Below are 14,468 nucleotides of genomic sequence, written 5' to 3'. Positions count from 1 at the left end.
AGCAGAGGCAAGTGGCTCTTGTGGCTTACCTGTATTGTCATCTTTTGTGCTGCACTTAGTAGTTAACCAGACATGTTGTGAGTTATGACTATTTTATACAAAAATAGTAACACAGTTGTGAAGATTTAAGATTTGTCACACAAACCTGAGAGATAAATAAAACCATCAAATATGTCAAAGCTTTCAAATATGTATTTGAAAGATGTTTCCTACTTAAAGTTATTTCATAAGTTACATAAAATTTCTTCTCCCTAGCATTACGCTCTGTAAAGAGTGGGTTGGTTTATGCTGAGGTTATCTTCATTATCTGTCTGGAGGAGTTGCACGTTCCCAACAGGTAGTTGCCTTTCCTTCCCTTTGTGTTGCCTGGCAGTAGTTGTATAAACTGACAGAGCAGTCTTCCTTCCAGGTTTGCAAAGAGCAATTAAGCTGCCATGGTAGGGAGTTATTAGAAGCTCACACTTTCCTAGATTTCCAGTAGTTTGTCAGTTATGTAAGGTGGACGTACAGCTGGATTTGCCATTACCTTTATATCTGTAGCATCCCTCAGATTTCCCTAAAATGCAGGTTGTGCTTTCAACACCAGTACACTAAGCTTTGTTTTCATGATTGTGAAGGTATTTGTGCTGTAACATTCCTTGACATCTGGCTTGTACTGCGAGAGCCCTGTTGTTCCCGGCCACTTAAAAGCACGAGAGGCAAATCCCTACACTGTGACTGTTGGGAATTTTCCTGTCCTATCAGAGAAATGGAGAAGGAGACTTGCTGAGACTTTGCATTTCTGGCTTGTTCTTGGTTCTTCTTACTTGTTTATTTAGATGGCAATCACAGGCTATTATGTATATACCAAAATCAATGCACATGTTACTCTCATCTCTATTAGTAGTAGAAGTTTTGTCTGTTGATGGCCCATGCCCTTAGCGTTGCAAGAAATGCTATATTTTGAGAAGCAGATTTCTGACTGTGTTGGAACAGGTAGAAGCTGTGCAGAAGTTCTCTCCTTGTGTAACTAAAAGACCCAGGCAGTTACCAAGTCTCTGACTTGCCATTGCCTTGTCTGCCTCCCCTGCAGTCACAATTGCAAATGCAGGGGGAGAGCATTGTGAGGGATTTATTCTTCAGAGAGTATTATGATAGGGTGGTTTGGGTTCTTTTGGTTAGACTTCATAGAAAATGTGGTAGTGTTGTATTTGGGGGGGGATTGTGCTGGGGGTTCTGCTCAACTGACATTGAGTCACTCAACAGTAAATTGGCTTCCTGAAGGGTCTAATGAATCCCAGAACCTATGCAAAGGAATTGGTAAGAGTCAATAGTCAGAAGTGGTAGGGAATGGGAAGCGTGGATGGCCAGAGTACAACGTGGTTGCTGCCTTTCATTGTCAGCAGGGCACTAGAACAGCTGATCATACCTGATCTGCACCTTTTTTTTTTTTTTTTTATGGAAAAAGAAACAGAACATCAGCAGATGTTCACAGGTAAATAAATCTTGTGAAGTGAGTCTCAGCTGAACTTACTGCACAGTGTTAAGTAACTTGCCTAAGTGCCTCTATTATTACAGGAGATATGCTATAGAAGCTGCAATATTAGAGTAAGAACAGACTTTGAGAACTTTTAATTCATTTCCAGCTGATATTTATGGGAGAGTGCTTGAAGCAGGTTCTCTCAGGCTTCTCTCTTCTTACCTCTTTTGATGAAATGATTTAATGTGAAAGTAGCATGTTCTTGTACTTTGACTTTCTGCCTATTTTTCTGACCTCAAATTGTCTGAGCTCTGATTGTCTGAAGACCTTCTCCCAAGTTACAGATGATAGGACCAGGGGTAATGGCCTCAAGTTACGCCAGGGGAAGTTCAGGTTAGATATTAGGAAATACTTCTTTACTGAAAGGGTTATCAGGCATTGGAATGGGCTGCCCAGGGAGATGGTTGAGGCACCATCCCTGGAGGTATTCAAGAGAGGAGTTGACATGGTGCTCGGGGATATGGATTAGTGTTGGGTGGTGTGGTGGTGTGTGTGTGGGTTGTGTATGGTGTGTTGTGTGTGTGTGGTGGTGGGTTTTTTTTGTTTGTTTTTTTTTTTCATTGGTTGGACTAGATGATCTTAAAGGGTCCCTTCCAACCTAGGTGATTCTGTGATTCTGTGACCTAAAATGTGTAGTAAGTGGTAAATAAAAAGATCCATAGCAATAGTGATGAGGGTTTATCTTTTATCTATGTTAGCATGTCAGAATGAGGGACATTGTTGAAAGCATTAGACTCCTTATTCTTAATGCTCACGGCTAGTAAGTTACAGATGTCTTGTGAGAAGTATCCCTTTTTATTCCTGTCTTGTGAGGAAGAGAACTATTCTGCTAATCTTATTTACAATTTTAAAGAGTAACTTTCTTTGAAAAATTAGTTGCTGTTCCTGTCTTGAAGGGCATTTTTTTTTCCCCAACATTATGAGCAAGAGAACCGTTGCCTCCTTCAAAAGATGGTGGCTTCACCAAGAAGGCGATCCCAGTGAGAGCAGACCCCCGTGGCTGGTTAACTGACTGTAATACCTGTCAGATCAGAGAATATGAGATTTTAAAAAAAGAAACCACACTATAAAGCCAAACTGCTTAGGATTAGAGAAAGAAGTACCTACTATCTGATAACTACCAGAGCAGAAAGATTTAGTATCTCATTCCTAGAAGATGTGTGCAAGTTCCTGCAGCAGTTTTTGTTTAACACTGGGAAGATCTTAAAAGCAACATTTCCTTTAACATGCTCTCTAAGGAGTAAAACCTCCAAATTGTTGATTTGGCAGCTTCCATAGCATAGTGAAAGGTAGGAAAACCAACCTCTCTGATTAGTGAATCTGCCAAAAATGTCTGGATGTGCTGGAGTTAGGATAAGAGAGCCAATTCGTTGTATAGTTCAGTGAAATTTATGAGTGTGTGGGCTTAAAACCAAACACAAGGCTGCTGTCAGTAGTATGCCGAAAAGGAAAAATGTGCTGTTCAGTCTCTGTTGGTCATAACTGTGCTCCAGTGAGCTTTGATGTCTGTAAAAGCGTAAAATCTACACCATATAATGTAGGGTGAATGAAAGCATGAAATGAGGAAAAATGAAAATATGTGGGAGATTTGTTTCAAGTTTGTTCCTAAAACCCTTTTAATTTAGGGAATTAAAGAATTTTATTCAGTACATTGGATGGAATTACTCCTGAGACGAACAGGGCACAACTGGAGTTGATTGTAGAGCATTCATAGGGAGAAAGATGAGAGAGGAACGGCAGAATAAAACTCATTGGGAGCATGTTGGTACTAAGGGAAACACAGTATATGGAAACGTAGTAGATAGAAACATAATAAGGTAAGGTGATCCCAATGCTCCTTTCTAACCTGAGCTAATCTCCTGGGCTCTCTGAAGTTCTTGGGCTGGGTATGACTGAGGCCCAAAAGCACAGAAACAAGAATGCAGTGGCACAGCTTTTCATGTCTACAACCTAGAAATAATCCATCTGGTTTTTGAGAGTTACCAATTGCAATTGATTGTATCCTTGCCCGTTAACGAGGTACAACAAGGTGTTCTTTCTTCTCTTGCCTTTTCAATGCATATAGGTGGAAACTTTTCAAAGTTATTACATATTGAGATCTGTCTAATTCTTAAAATTAGAGAACAAAACATTGAAAACAGTACTCTTAAAATGGATAGTAATTAATTACTCATGTAATTGCATTAATTAAACTTGGCTATGCAATTAGGGAGCTAATTATGTTTAAAATGCAATTGCACATTTCAATCACTGCCCACACCCTGGGGATCACCTTTTTTTTTCTCCTCTCTCATTAGACCTTCTGTAATCTCTTTCTCCTGTTAAATGGCCTGACTGAAGTTGAGAATATGCATGCATAGATGTTCATTTGCTTTCTCCAGTAAATGTGTCTTGTCAAAAGTTTAAAATTGTACCTTTTTTTTTTTTTAAAAGCCCAAACACCAAAATTAAGATTTTGTTATTCTTTTTCTCCCCTAAAGAGTTATTTTTGTCTCCTTCCAGGTAAATATGTATGTGAAGTCATTGAGTTATATGTGTAAAATTTATCTAATTTAAAGAAATTCTAGTCTAGAAAAGAATCTCTAACTTGTTAAAGTGCTTTAAGTTTGGGTTGGTCTTTTTTAAATGAGAAGAGAGGAATGGAGGAGTTTCCTTGAATCATGGAGTCCAGTCCTGTTTTATCAGATTGTATAATCTTTTCCATGAATATGTCAGATTTAATCTGAAAACTAGTTGTTTGTTTCTTCCTCATTATCTCCATTAAAAGGCTGTTCAAGAGTCACATTCCTCTGATGCTTAGCTAACTTTTCTAATTTATAGTGTCACTGTGACAACTTTGCATGTATTTATTCTGCAAGCATTATTGTTTCAGAAATCATCCTAGCAGCCTTTCACTGTACTTGCTACAGTTTGCTTTCTCGTATCCTGAACATTATTGCCTGGAGGAGTTCAAGAGGTCTCCACTTAGTCATTATTCCTATCCTATACTAGTACAGTGATCTTATATGATTGTTTCATTGTCTTGTGATCAGTTGGTATAATTTTTTCCTTTTCTGTTCTTCACAGCTGATAGTGATTTGGCTACATATGGGGAGGTTTAGATTGGATATTAGGAAAAATTTCTTCATTGAAAGGACTGTCAAGGGTTGGAACAGGCTGTCCAGGGAAGTGGTGGAGTCACCATCCCTGGAGGTATCTAAAAGACATGTAGATGTGGTTTAGGGACATGGTTTAGCGGTGAACTTGGCAGTGCTGGTTTAATGGTTGGACTCAATCATCTTAAAGGTCTTTTCCAACCTAAATGATTCTATGATTCCACAGTTCATCCAATTTCCATCACCTTAGTTATCAAGGTAGCTTTTTTCCCCTGAGATGTTTTGACCCTTCTTGAGTGACAGCTTGTCATCAGCAGATTTTATTGGCATTATCCTACTATATGTGGTAGTCATTACTGAAAATATTTAATAGGCTAGTCCTTGGAGCTTCACTTGTAACCTACTTTCTGTGCAGTAACACCCCTTTCAGTATAAACTGTTTCTCGTTAGCCAGTTCCTATCTTGCCTTACAGTTATTAAAATTCTTATCTTAGTAATTTTACACAATACACTGTACCCAGAGCTCTGAAGGTGTTAAAATATGCTATTTTTGTTGTAATCGACATTCAAATTGTATGGCAGTGAATGATTTAACTAGTACATTGTTGCTGCCTGGTGAAGGTCTTGCAGTCCAAATTAAAATCCATAGAAGGTACTGCCACAAACAACTTCAAGATTTTTGAAGGAAAGTTTTACTTCTAAAACATGTTATGAAAGAGCAGTGATATGATGTATTTTCATACTTATTTGTTATTAACTGTATTCGTATGGTATGATACAGCATTACAGTGCTAATTTTTGGGAAACTGTGAAGTTTCTGTGAAACTGCACGTTGGTGTCTTGTGCAGCCACGGCAGCTAACGCTTCTGCTTTCCAAAGCCTCTGGAAATGTTTTGTTGAATGATGGCCATGTACATTAAGTTAGGCTTCTAGAGGGAATTCAGGCAGTGTAAACTTTGCAAATTCTAGTTAATTATTTTCAAACCTGACTTATGCTGTCTGAAGATTTTGCGTATTTCTGATTGCTAAAATACATCAGTGAAAGTTGGGAGGAGTTTCTGCTGGTTGAGTCTTAATATATATTTTGACATCTTATTTACAGCTGAAGAGTTTATCACTCCCTTGTATGAAATCTTCCAGGGGCTTGCTATTTAACATCTTGAAAAATAGATTTTGGAACCTGCTTTGACTCCCTGACAAGAAAAGAGCAACTGTTCAGTTGACTCGTGTGGAACTGGTCCCTGAAACCTTCAAACAGATACTAAACAATACTCATCTGTATGTGCGTTCAAAGCCTTCTAACTTAAATCTCGTGACATCTGACTCTGGAAGCTGCTACACATCCTGGGCTTCTTTTAAGTTGTTGAGCATGTTTAATACTAGTTAGGATTAGACCCAGTTTTTCTGTTGCTCCAAGAGCTCTTCAGAGCTGGCTGTCAGACTGTTGAGTGGCATTTAAAAGTGTACAAGTGCTGTCTGGTGTTCCAGATTGAAGATAAGGAACATCTGTTGTGGGTTGGGAATAATACCTGCTCTGTCCTAGAGTTCATTAATTTCAGGGGAATTACAGACTGATGACAGGGTGGTATTTTCAACAGAAATGCTCAGGAATTAGCATGGCTGTAAGTACAGGGCATTGTAGAGCTGTACCACAGAAGATTTGTGGCGCTACAAAACTATTGTTAAACATCCTGTAAAATAGAATACAAAGAAGTGTGTTTTTTGAAGTTATTCTACAAGTTTTTAAAAATATCTTTCTGTCAACGTTTTTCTCTTCCTTTTCTTGAACAGTTTGGCCTTGTGCTTGTCTCTGCTCAGTTGCATGCTGAGCTCATGAAATTTTGTGTTTTCTGTGTCTAAAGTTTTTTTTTTTTTTTTTAAAAAAAAGACATTCTAATGTCTACAGAAAAAAATTTTATATCGGATGGCACAATACTAATAATTATAAAGCCCACGTCTTTGCTGCTTGTGGCTTGGTATGAGACACGAAGGGCAGTGGCGAGATGTCTGTGTTACCCATGTATTGCAGTGGGAAGCCCCCCATGTAAGTCCGTCCGTCTGGCTCGGCCATGGGGAGGAGAGGGCTGCTCCCCTTGTCCCCTGCCTGGCATGACCCAGCTACCACTCAGCCTTGCAGCGTGGTGGTGGGACACAATGTGGGATAAAATGTGCATTTTGGTCACCTCCTGGCTGCTATTCCCAGCCGGTTAAGGAGGGGAGCAGCCCACCCAGTTTGCTGCCAGCAGGGCCCAGCCTGCAGGGGAGGCTCCTCTGTTGATGGGCAAAAATAATTTCAAAGAATCTTCTTGACATTCACCAGCAATTGGCAGAAATTGTCTGAAGAAGTGGTTATCCTACTGAAAATCGAATAGTAATGAAAATAGCAAAGATATTAGTTTAATCCCTGTTGTTGATGATGCCTGTTTTTCCTATCCTAAGAAATATTTGAGTAATGCCAAGTGTAGATGTGCTCATGTTTAATAACAATTTTCCCATTAGCTGTGTGCAGCTTTTCTAAAACTTGCGGAGAAGCCTATTTGCTATATTATAAATATTGTAAAAATGAGAGCTGTCAGTTAAGTTGCATGAGATTACCTACCTCGATAATATTTTCTTATTCTTTCTGTGAATTCCAGTGCATTTTTCTCGCTTTGATATGACAGAATCGGACATTCCCGATCTAAATTGATAATTATACTAATTAGTCTACCCAAACTCCACAGCTTCGTGGATGGTTGACTGGGTTTGGCAGGGACTGCATACCAGGCTGCAGTGGTGACAGGAGCTCCAAAGGGTTCCCACTGTCCTGCTGCACACCTGCTGTATGGAGACCTGTGAACTTGGGGGACAGATGGGTTTCATCCTTGGTGGCCCAGTGCAGACCAGCCCTCTGATCTGTTGCATTTGTAGCTGGGCGTAGGAATGGTAGAGCTTGCCCTTTCAGAGTGTTCTTGGCATCATCCCGGCACATCTGATGGTTGACAGTGGATTACAGCAGAGCATTAAGCTCTGCAGTGGCAATTGAATTCTGTGAAGAATTACTATTGCAGGAGAAGGACACTTCTTGTTTATGTTTTTGTCATTGTGGCTTGTGTTGTTTGCCTTTTCTATTTTTAATTTTCTTCCTAAGCTTTAAAAAATGTTCCATTTTAATATAGAAAACAAAGCTCCTAAGGTGTCCTAGAATAGGTAGGCAAGTGGTTTCGTTAGGGTGGGAGAGAGGGAAATAAGATAATAAAACATATGCAGACCTCTCTGTAGGGTTTTCCTTTTTGTCAGATTACATGTGAAATAATGGTTGGACTTTCTATTTTTTCCTGGTATTTTGCCACTCTTTTTTTCCGTTAATTATCTCATTTCCTCTCCCTTGTTTTCTGTGATCTGATCATCCAATTGGGTCCCCAGATTATAACAAATAATCAGGTCTTTTGGTTTTATGTACTTCACGGCACAGATTACGTGCCATGAAAGGTTTTACTCTTAATATCAGGGTTTGAGTACAGGGATACTTGGAACAGCGAGTGGAGCTACAGCTGAAGAGCAAACTGTTTACCCTTATTTGTGAGATTTCTGCTTTAGTTATTTGTTCAAAGTCCCATCAGGGGATTACCTTAACTGCTTGGAGTGGCCTGAGTTCTAAATGAGCAACATGCGCTCATGTAAGGCTTGAGCAGATGGTGTCATAGACATGGAAGTGATGAAAAAGGTTTATTGAAGTGATAGAGATCTTTACATGATGAGTCAGCGAAATGGAATGAAGGGGAACTTTTAATAGGAATGGATGTGAGTCAAGGATTCTGTAATCTCGTTCTTAATAATCTCCAGCAGAGAAACTTGCACTTAACTAAACTTCTCTTGTAATAAAATTTTAGTTAGTAAGCAACTTGTTTTTTATAAGAAGGACAGATGGTTTCATCCAAAACAAAACTATAGGTAAACTTTAGAGAAGATTCCTCCACCTCAGTCATGCTTTGATGGTCTGGTAATGAAGCACAGATAACCGATTTCTTGAATGGCATGGAAACCAGTGGTATGTTTAATATATCTAGACTGCTTTCTTATTAATATAAAAGCTTGGCATTTAGATTTGAAGAAGTGGGTTTGGGGGAAATAACTGAAAAAATTAAAATCTGGATGAAGATAAGATGGAGACAAAACCTTCTTCAACGTTGGCAGGAAATCAATCTGAAGGTTGTACAGTGTTTAAGCTGAGTATTACTGGAGCAGACACAGGGATTTGGTTAATTCATTAAGTAGGTAAAGTTTTTCCTGTTAGTGACATCTTAGGTCTTCCCTTGGACGCTCTTACTAATTGGAATAAAATACACAGCATTGTAAAAAAAGTGAAATTTTTCATTTGGCATGTTATGATTCTCAGCTAGGGCTGGAGTATTGGAAGATAAATCATACTTGATACAGAGACAGCACTGGTCTAGAATACAGTATTGTCTGGAGCGTTACAGTCTGGAATATTAGTAGAATATTATGGTCTAGGATACAATTTTACAATGTTTTATGTATAGTTGTCTTCAAAAGAAGACTTAGTAACACATTTCTCTTTAAATGAACAGCATTATCTCATACTGTTACCACACTATCATGTTAATGCAAACTATATGTATTTTATATATAATAAAATCACTTCTACTTGTTTCCATAATTGAATAGGATCTTAAAATGTTGTTGAATCACATGGTTATGTTGGCTGCAAAGTTTTTAACATAAATTTTTAGCAAACAAATCAGAAGCCTCATCAGAAGTCCCACTCTAGGAGTTAATTGGCCGCTTTGCGTTCTAAAATGTCAGCTGATTTGCTTTAGAGAGAAAAATATAGTGTTGAATTTTTCCATTCGGCTAACTCACCTACTAAAATAATAGTACTGGAACAGTTGAGTATGGCTGCATGCATCAGTATAGAGAGGAATTTCAATCAGAACAGCGGGAGGGAAAAGTGAAGGGAGTTAATTGTTAACTTGGGAAATTGGAGGAAGCTTGTATGGAAAAGTACAATGATAGTGCAACGTAATATTGTTCAAATAAATCCTGTCCTCATGGTGGAAATATGCAAGTTTTTAAATATTTCCCATTATCTGTTCATACAGTCTGGGTTTATCCTTGAATAAAAATACATTAAATATACCTATGGTGTTTTAATTAAAATAAATAGGGCAGAGCAGGATTTAACATGATTGCGTAGTGAGCCCAATGAGTTCAGGATCCAGCAGTGTGTTAGAGATTAGTTGCTATCTAGTGCCATTGGTTCATAATTTAGTCTATAATGTTCAGCTCTGAGCTTTTAATAAATTAATCAGACTGGAACAACTTGAAACAGTTAAACTTGAAACCTGTAGATTGTTGCTCTGAAATAAATGGTGTAAATTAAAATAATGCTTACATAATCTATAGTACTCCTTATTGGTAATGCAAGCAGTAATTTTAATTTACTGTTGTTGCTCTTAAAGTCTGTTTGATTTCAAAGGAATTCATTTGTCATTCCATTACAGCACAGTAGCTGAGAGCCTAACTGTAGGGTTGTGGGTTTTTTTTGTGAAAATATATAATGTTATAACTTTCTATAATATCCACAGGTTTTAGGACCTGCCCCAAAATGGTGTTCCTTCTTGGACAACTTGACTGAAGAACTAGAAGAGAATCCAGAGAGCACAGTTTATGATGATTACAAATTTGTTACCAGACAAGACCTTGAAAATTTAGGTAAAAACAGTTGAATATCCTCTTTAGCTGACTCTCTGTTCAGTTTTTGATCATTTACACATGTAAGTTTTGTAATTCTGATGTGATGTATGAGGACTGATAGAAATTCACTGGCAGTGGTTTCTTCCAGTCTTCTTGGTTATTAATATACCAGACTGATGGCTTTATGTTCTTTGGTTCCCAACCAGTGCAACACTGGATATTTGTATTTCTCAGATTTTTATCCCAGGAAGATGATGGATATTTGCTGATTTAATATGTCTAGGAATCTGTTTTGTGTGCTTTCAGACACTAAATGGAAGACACAGGAAGAGAAGTTTGTTTAGTTTTCAAAATATTTTTCATGTGCTCAAACAGTATGTTGGAACTTCAGCAGGGGAGTTGGACTAGATGATCTATACGGTCCCTTCCAACTCTAAAAAAATTCAGTGAAATTCAGTGAAACTTAGAGCAAAATCTGCTAAAGGCTACCCTATTTGAATGTAGTAATTTCCAGAAAATACAAATCATTCTAGGGCTAATAGAAACACAGTTTCAAGGAATTGGAATGCTAAAAATTATGTATGAAAGAAGGTGTAAGCATGCTCCTCTCATGGTAGTTAGTCTTTTTCCTGTCTGTTATGTGTTTTAATTGCAATGTTTTGCTCCAGTTTAGTTAATTTACCTCTGAATCACAGAATGATATGGGGTTGGAAGGGACCTCTGGAGATCATCTAGTCCAACCCCTCTGACAGTGCAGGTCCACCCGAGCAGGTTGCACAGGAACGTGTCCGGGCGGGTTTTGAATGTCTCCGGAGACGGAGACTCCACCACCTCTCTGGGCAGCCTGTTCCAGTGCTCTGCCACTCTCAAAGTAAAGAAGTTCCTCCTCATGTTTAGATGGACCTTCCTATGTTCAAGTTTGTGCCAATTTCCTCTTGTCCTGTCACTGGGCACTGTTGAAAAAAGACTGGCCCCATCCTTTAAGTATTTATAGGCGTTGATCAGATCCCCCCTCAGTCTTCTCTTCTTTAGACTAAAAAGACCCAAGTCCCTCCTCCTTTCCTCATAAGAGAAATATGGAATATAGAAGTTGGTTTTGGCCTGGCAGGATGCTATACAAGGAGGAGTTTATCCAAAGCACCTGCATCTTCAGCGTTAGAGTTCTAGCATAGATGGTCTGAAGGTAACCTGCAGACCCTTATCCCAATTGTAAGGGAATAAGCCAATGTAATGTCATCTACACAGAGATTTGTCTGGGAATAGTTATTTCACTTTAAATTCACTAGAACTTAGTAAAATTTGTTTCCCCATAAATGCAAGCTTTCAAATGAAGAACCAGCTTAGGGGGTATTTTGTATTTCATTTGTCCAAGTTTCTTTGTATTACTAGCCATTAGCTGGAGTACTCTCATTTTGGAATACGCAGGAAGATTGTTTCCTGGAAACAGTTAAAAAAATTTTTAGAGACAACTTTGCTTCCTGGGATGCACAGCGGTTGCTCACTTCTTTTTTTTTTTTTGCACCGTTTAGTTCTAGAGGTTTGTTAGTTCTTAATTTCTAAAGATTTGGGGGTCTGTAGAGGGTATTTTGCTATAAAAAGCTTTTCCTTTTCTCAGTCTTGGAATTTTGTGAAGATACATGGAAGGAAAATCAGAGAACTCTAAGTATTTTAATTTTTACTTAGGTTAGGGCCCAGGGTGACAGTTTTATGACCTGATGTGTGGTACTGTATTTTTTTTCAACATGTTGATTCTTCAAAGATAGTGACCCCAGGCAAAACTCTTTAATTAAAAACATCTCTACACCACACTAAAAAAGTGATGGTCAAACATCTATGGACTTTAGAAAAAATACCCTCTTGAATTTTTCTTAGTAAACTTTTATGGAGCGTAGTGCTTGTGGGCATTTTTAAAAAATGCACAGGAACATATATTATGACAAGAAAAATGGATTTTGTTGCTCTGAAGCTCTTATTTTTTTTTTGCGGTTTTACTTAGTCTTGATGTAATGGATGTGACTCTTAGATTGATGTGTTGTGTTGGCAGTGCTTGTTTGTCTTGAACTGGGTAAGTGAAGTGGCCCGCTTGGAATAGGAGTTCTTTATATATGAAAGCTCTTTGAAATCCTCTGTAATTTTTTTCCCAGGCCTTGCTCATCTCATTGGATCATCGTTGCTCAGAGCATATATGCATGGCTTTTTCATGGACATAAGACTTTATCATAAGGTAAATAAGCTTAATCCTTGTCAATTTTTAATCTTGCGTGTTGGGTTTTTTGCTGTGTTTTGTGTTTTGGGGTTGTTTTTCTTCCCCTCCAAATAACAGGCTATGTCCTGTATTAATGTTGTTTTCCTTTTACTTCTTCGTGCTTGTTCAAAGGCAAAAATGATGGCCAACCCCTTTGCCTATGAAGAATACAGAAGAGAGAAAATAAGGCAGAAGATAGAAGAAACACGTGCACAGAGAGTTCAACTAAAGGTAAACCCTGTAAACAATGAATATACTTCTGGGAGAACTGTTCATAAAGAGTAATATATTCTTAAGTGTATCTCAGAGATGTAGTGACTTAAGATTTGATTCTGTTTATTGTCAGAGACACAAAGTCATTTATAGAACTTTTTGAATGGAACCAAAAAATTCCCATGTGTATGATTCCCACAGAAGAGAGACTGATACCAAACTGTAAAAGAGCAGCTCTCATTGCATTTGCCACTTGAGCGGGTAACCCACTGGTAAAACTTGTGGTTTCTATGACTTAAGCCATTAAAAAATAATACTATGAAAAGAGATATATAAAAATAGTATTGTGTTTGTCGCTGGTAGCATTGTAGATTGAATTTTCTCAACTTACAAGGAGAGATAATTGCTTTTAGAGTACTAAAGCTGATGCATTGCAAGGAAGAAACGATACAAAAATTCTGCTTAAATTTTCTCCAAGTCCTGTAGCTTTACTAGAACCTAGAAATATTTGGAACCATTCAAGGAGCTTTTCAGCAAAAGTTATAAGAGTGAATAAGAGTTCTGTCTTCATGCTTACAAATATAAAGTATGTAAATTTTTGCATGTGTAAAAGAGTAATTTGCTGATTAATTGCTTTCCTCTCTTTAGAAACTTCCAAAAGTCAATAAAGAGCTTGCACTCAAATTGATTGAAGAAGAAGGAGAAGAGCAACAGGTTACTAGAAAAAGGAAACAGAAGGTGAGCTTTGGTTTTGGAGACTAACTGGAAGTGAAGAAATAGTAATGCTTACAGTATTGATTTTTATTTTTTTTTTGTGGGTGTGGTTATTTTGTTATCTGGCCAAACGGATTCAAAATTCCATTGCTTTTGTTTCTCATAAATAACTTTTTAGAAAAAGTGGCTTTAAGGTGAACTTCGCTGTAGCTGCAGCACCAAAAAGGACATGTAGTAACTTAGAGCTTAAAATGATGAAATGCTCACTGTCAAGATGATATGGGCTTCATAAGACTCCAGAAGCTAGTTAAATGCAGAGTCAATGCCGAAGTTGTTCGAAAAAGACCTGTTGTTTGCATTTGTTAGTATTTTGGTGGTGACCATGACAAGATAGATCTTTCTGTAAAACTGAAGACAATTTCCTTTCTTTGTGTATACACTTAACTACATTTTATAAAATAGCCAAAATGGTTTGCTCTTATCCAACAGGAATTCTTCCTGATGTTGAAAATTACCCTTTTTTATCCTAAGTGGAGTCTAAAGGAAAAAAATGAGTTAATGTTTAGTATCTGGTAGGAGGTGGGGCTGTCTATAGGTAGCACTTCATAGGTGCTCATTCTCACAGGAATGCAGCATTCATGAGAGGCCGGAATTAGCTTCATGTGGCATCTAATGACATCCTGTGTGTTACAGTTAGGATCCTACAGTTACCGTAGGAAGCATGAACTATTGAAAAAGTAGGTCTTGGCAAAACCTTAAATGCAGACTGTCTAAACCGGTGTTACAATGGAAATGTGAGCTCAATAAGTGAGTGCTTACTTGTCTAGGAGTACATATAGATTGTGTTAGGAAGTGGACTAAAATGAGCATACATGAAATGCATGTTCTGGTTATTTTCCTGAAATGGCATTAGTGTCTTATGAAGAACAATATATTTTAGGCTTTGGGGTTTAGTTTTTTGCTGTGTGACTGCAAGTCATACATT

General features: G+C 37.9%; 1 protein-coding gene across 3 annotated transcripts in view; it reads left to right on the top strand.

Annotated features, from left to right (window-relative positions):
* Positions 1-14,468, top strand: part of NOL10 (nucleolar protein 10) — a 53,712-nt gene that overhangs the window by 28,309 nt on the left and 10,935 nt on the right. For all 3 annotated transcript variants that reach the window (XM_074153112.1, XM_074153113.1, XM_074153114.1), the window contains 4 exons: positions 10,203-10,329; positions 12,456-12,535; positions 12,689-12,787; positions 13,418-13,507. In XM_074153112.1, the coding sequence (XP_074009213.1) occupies positions 10,203-10,329; positions 12,456-12,535; positions 12,689-12,787; positions 13,418-13,507 (396 nt within the window). The remainder of the gene's footprint in view (positions 1-10,202; positions 10,330-12,455; positions 12,536-12,688; positions 12,788-13,417; positions 13,508-14,468) is intronic.

Source organism: Numenius arquata, chromosome 9 (genome assembly GCF_964106895.1).
Source record: "Numenius arquata chromosome 9, bNumArq3.hap1.1, whole genome shotgun sequence".
Taxonomy (NCBI): Eukaryota; Metazoa; Chordata; class Aves; order Charadriiformes; family Scolopacidae; genus Numenius; species Numenius arquata.
This window is presented reverse-complemented; position numbering and strand designations above follow the sequence as displayed.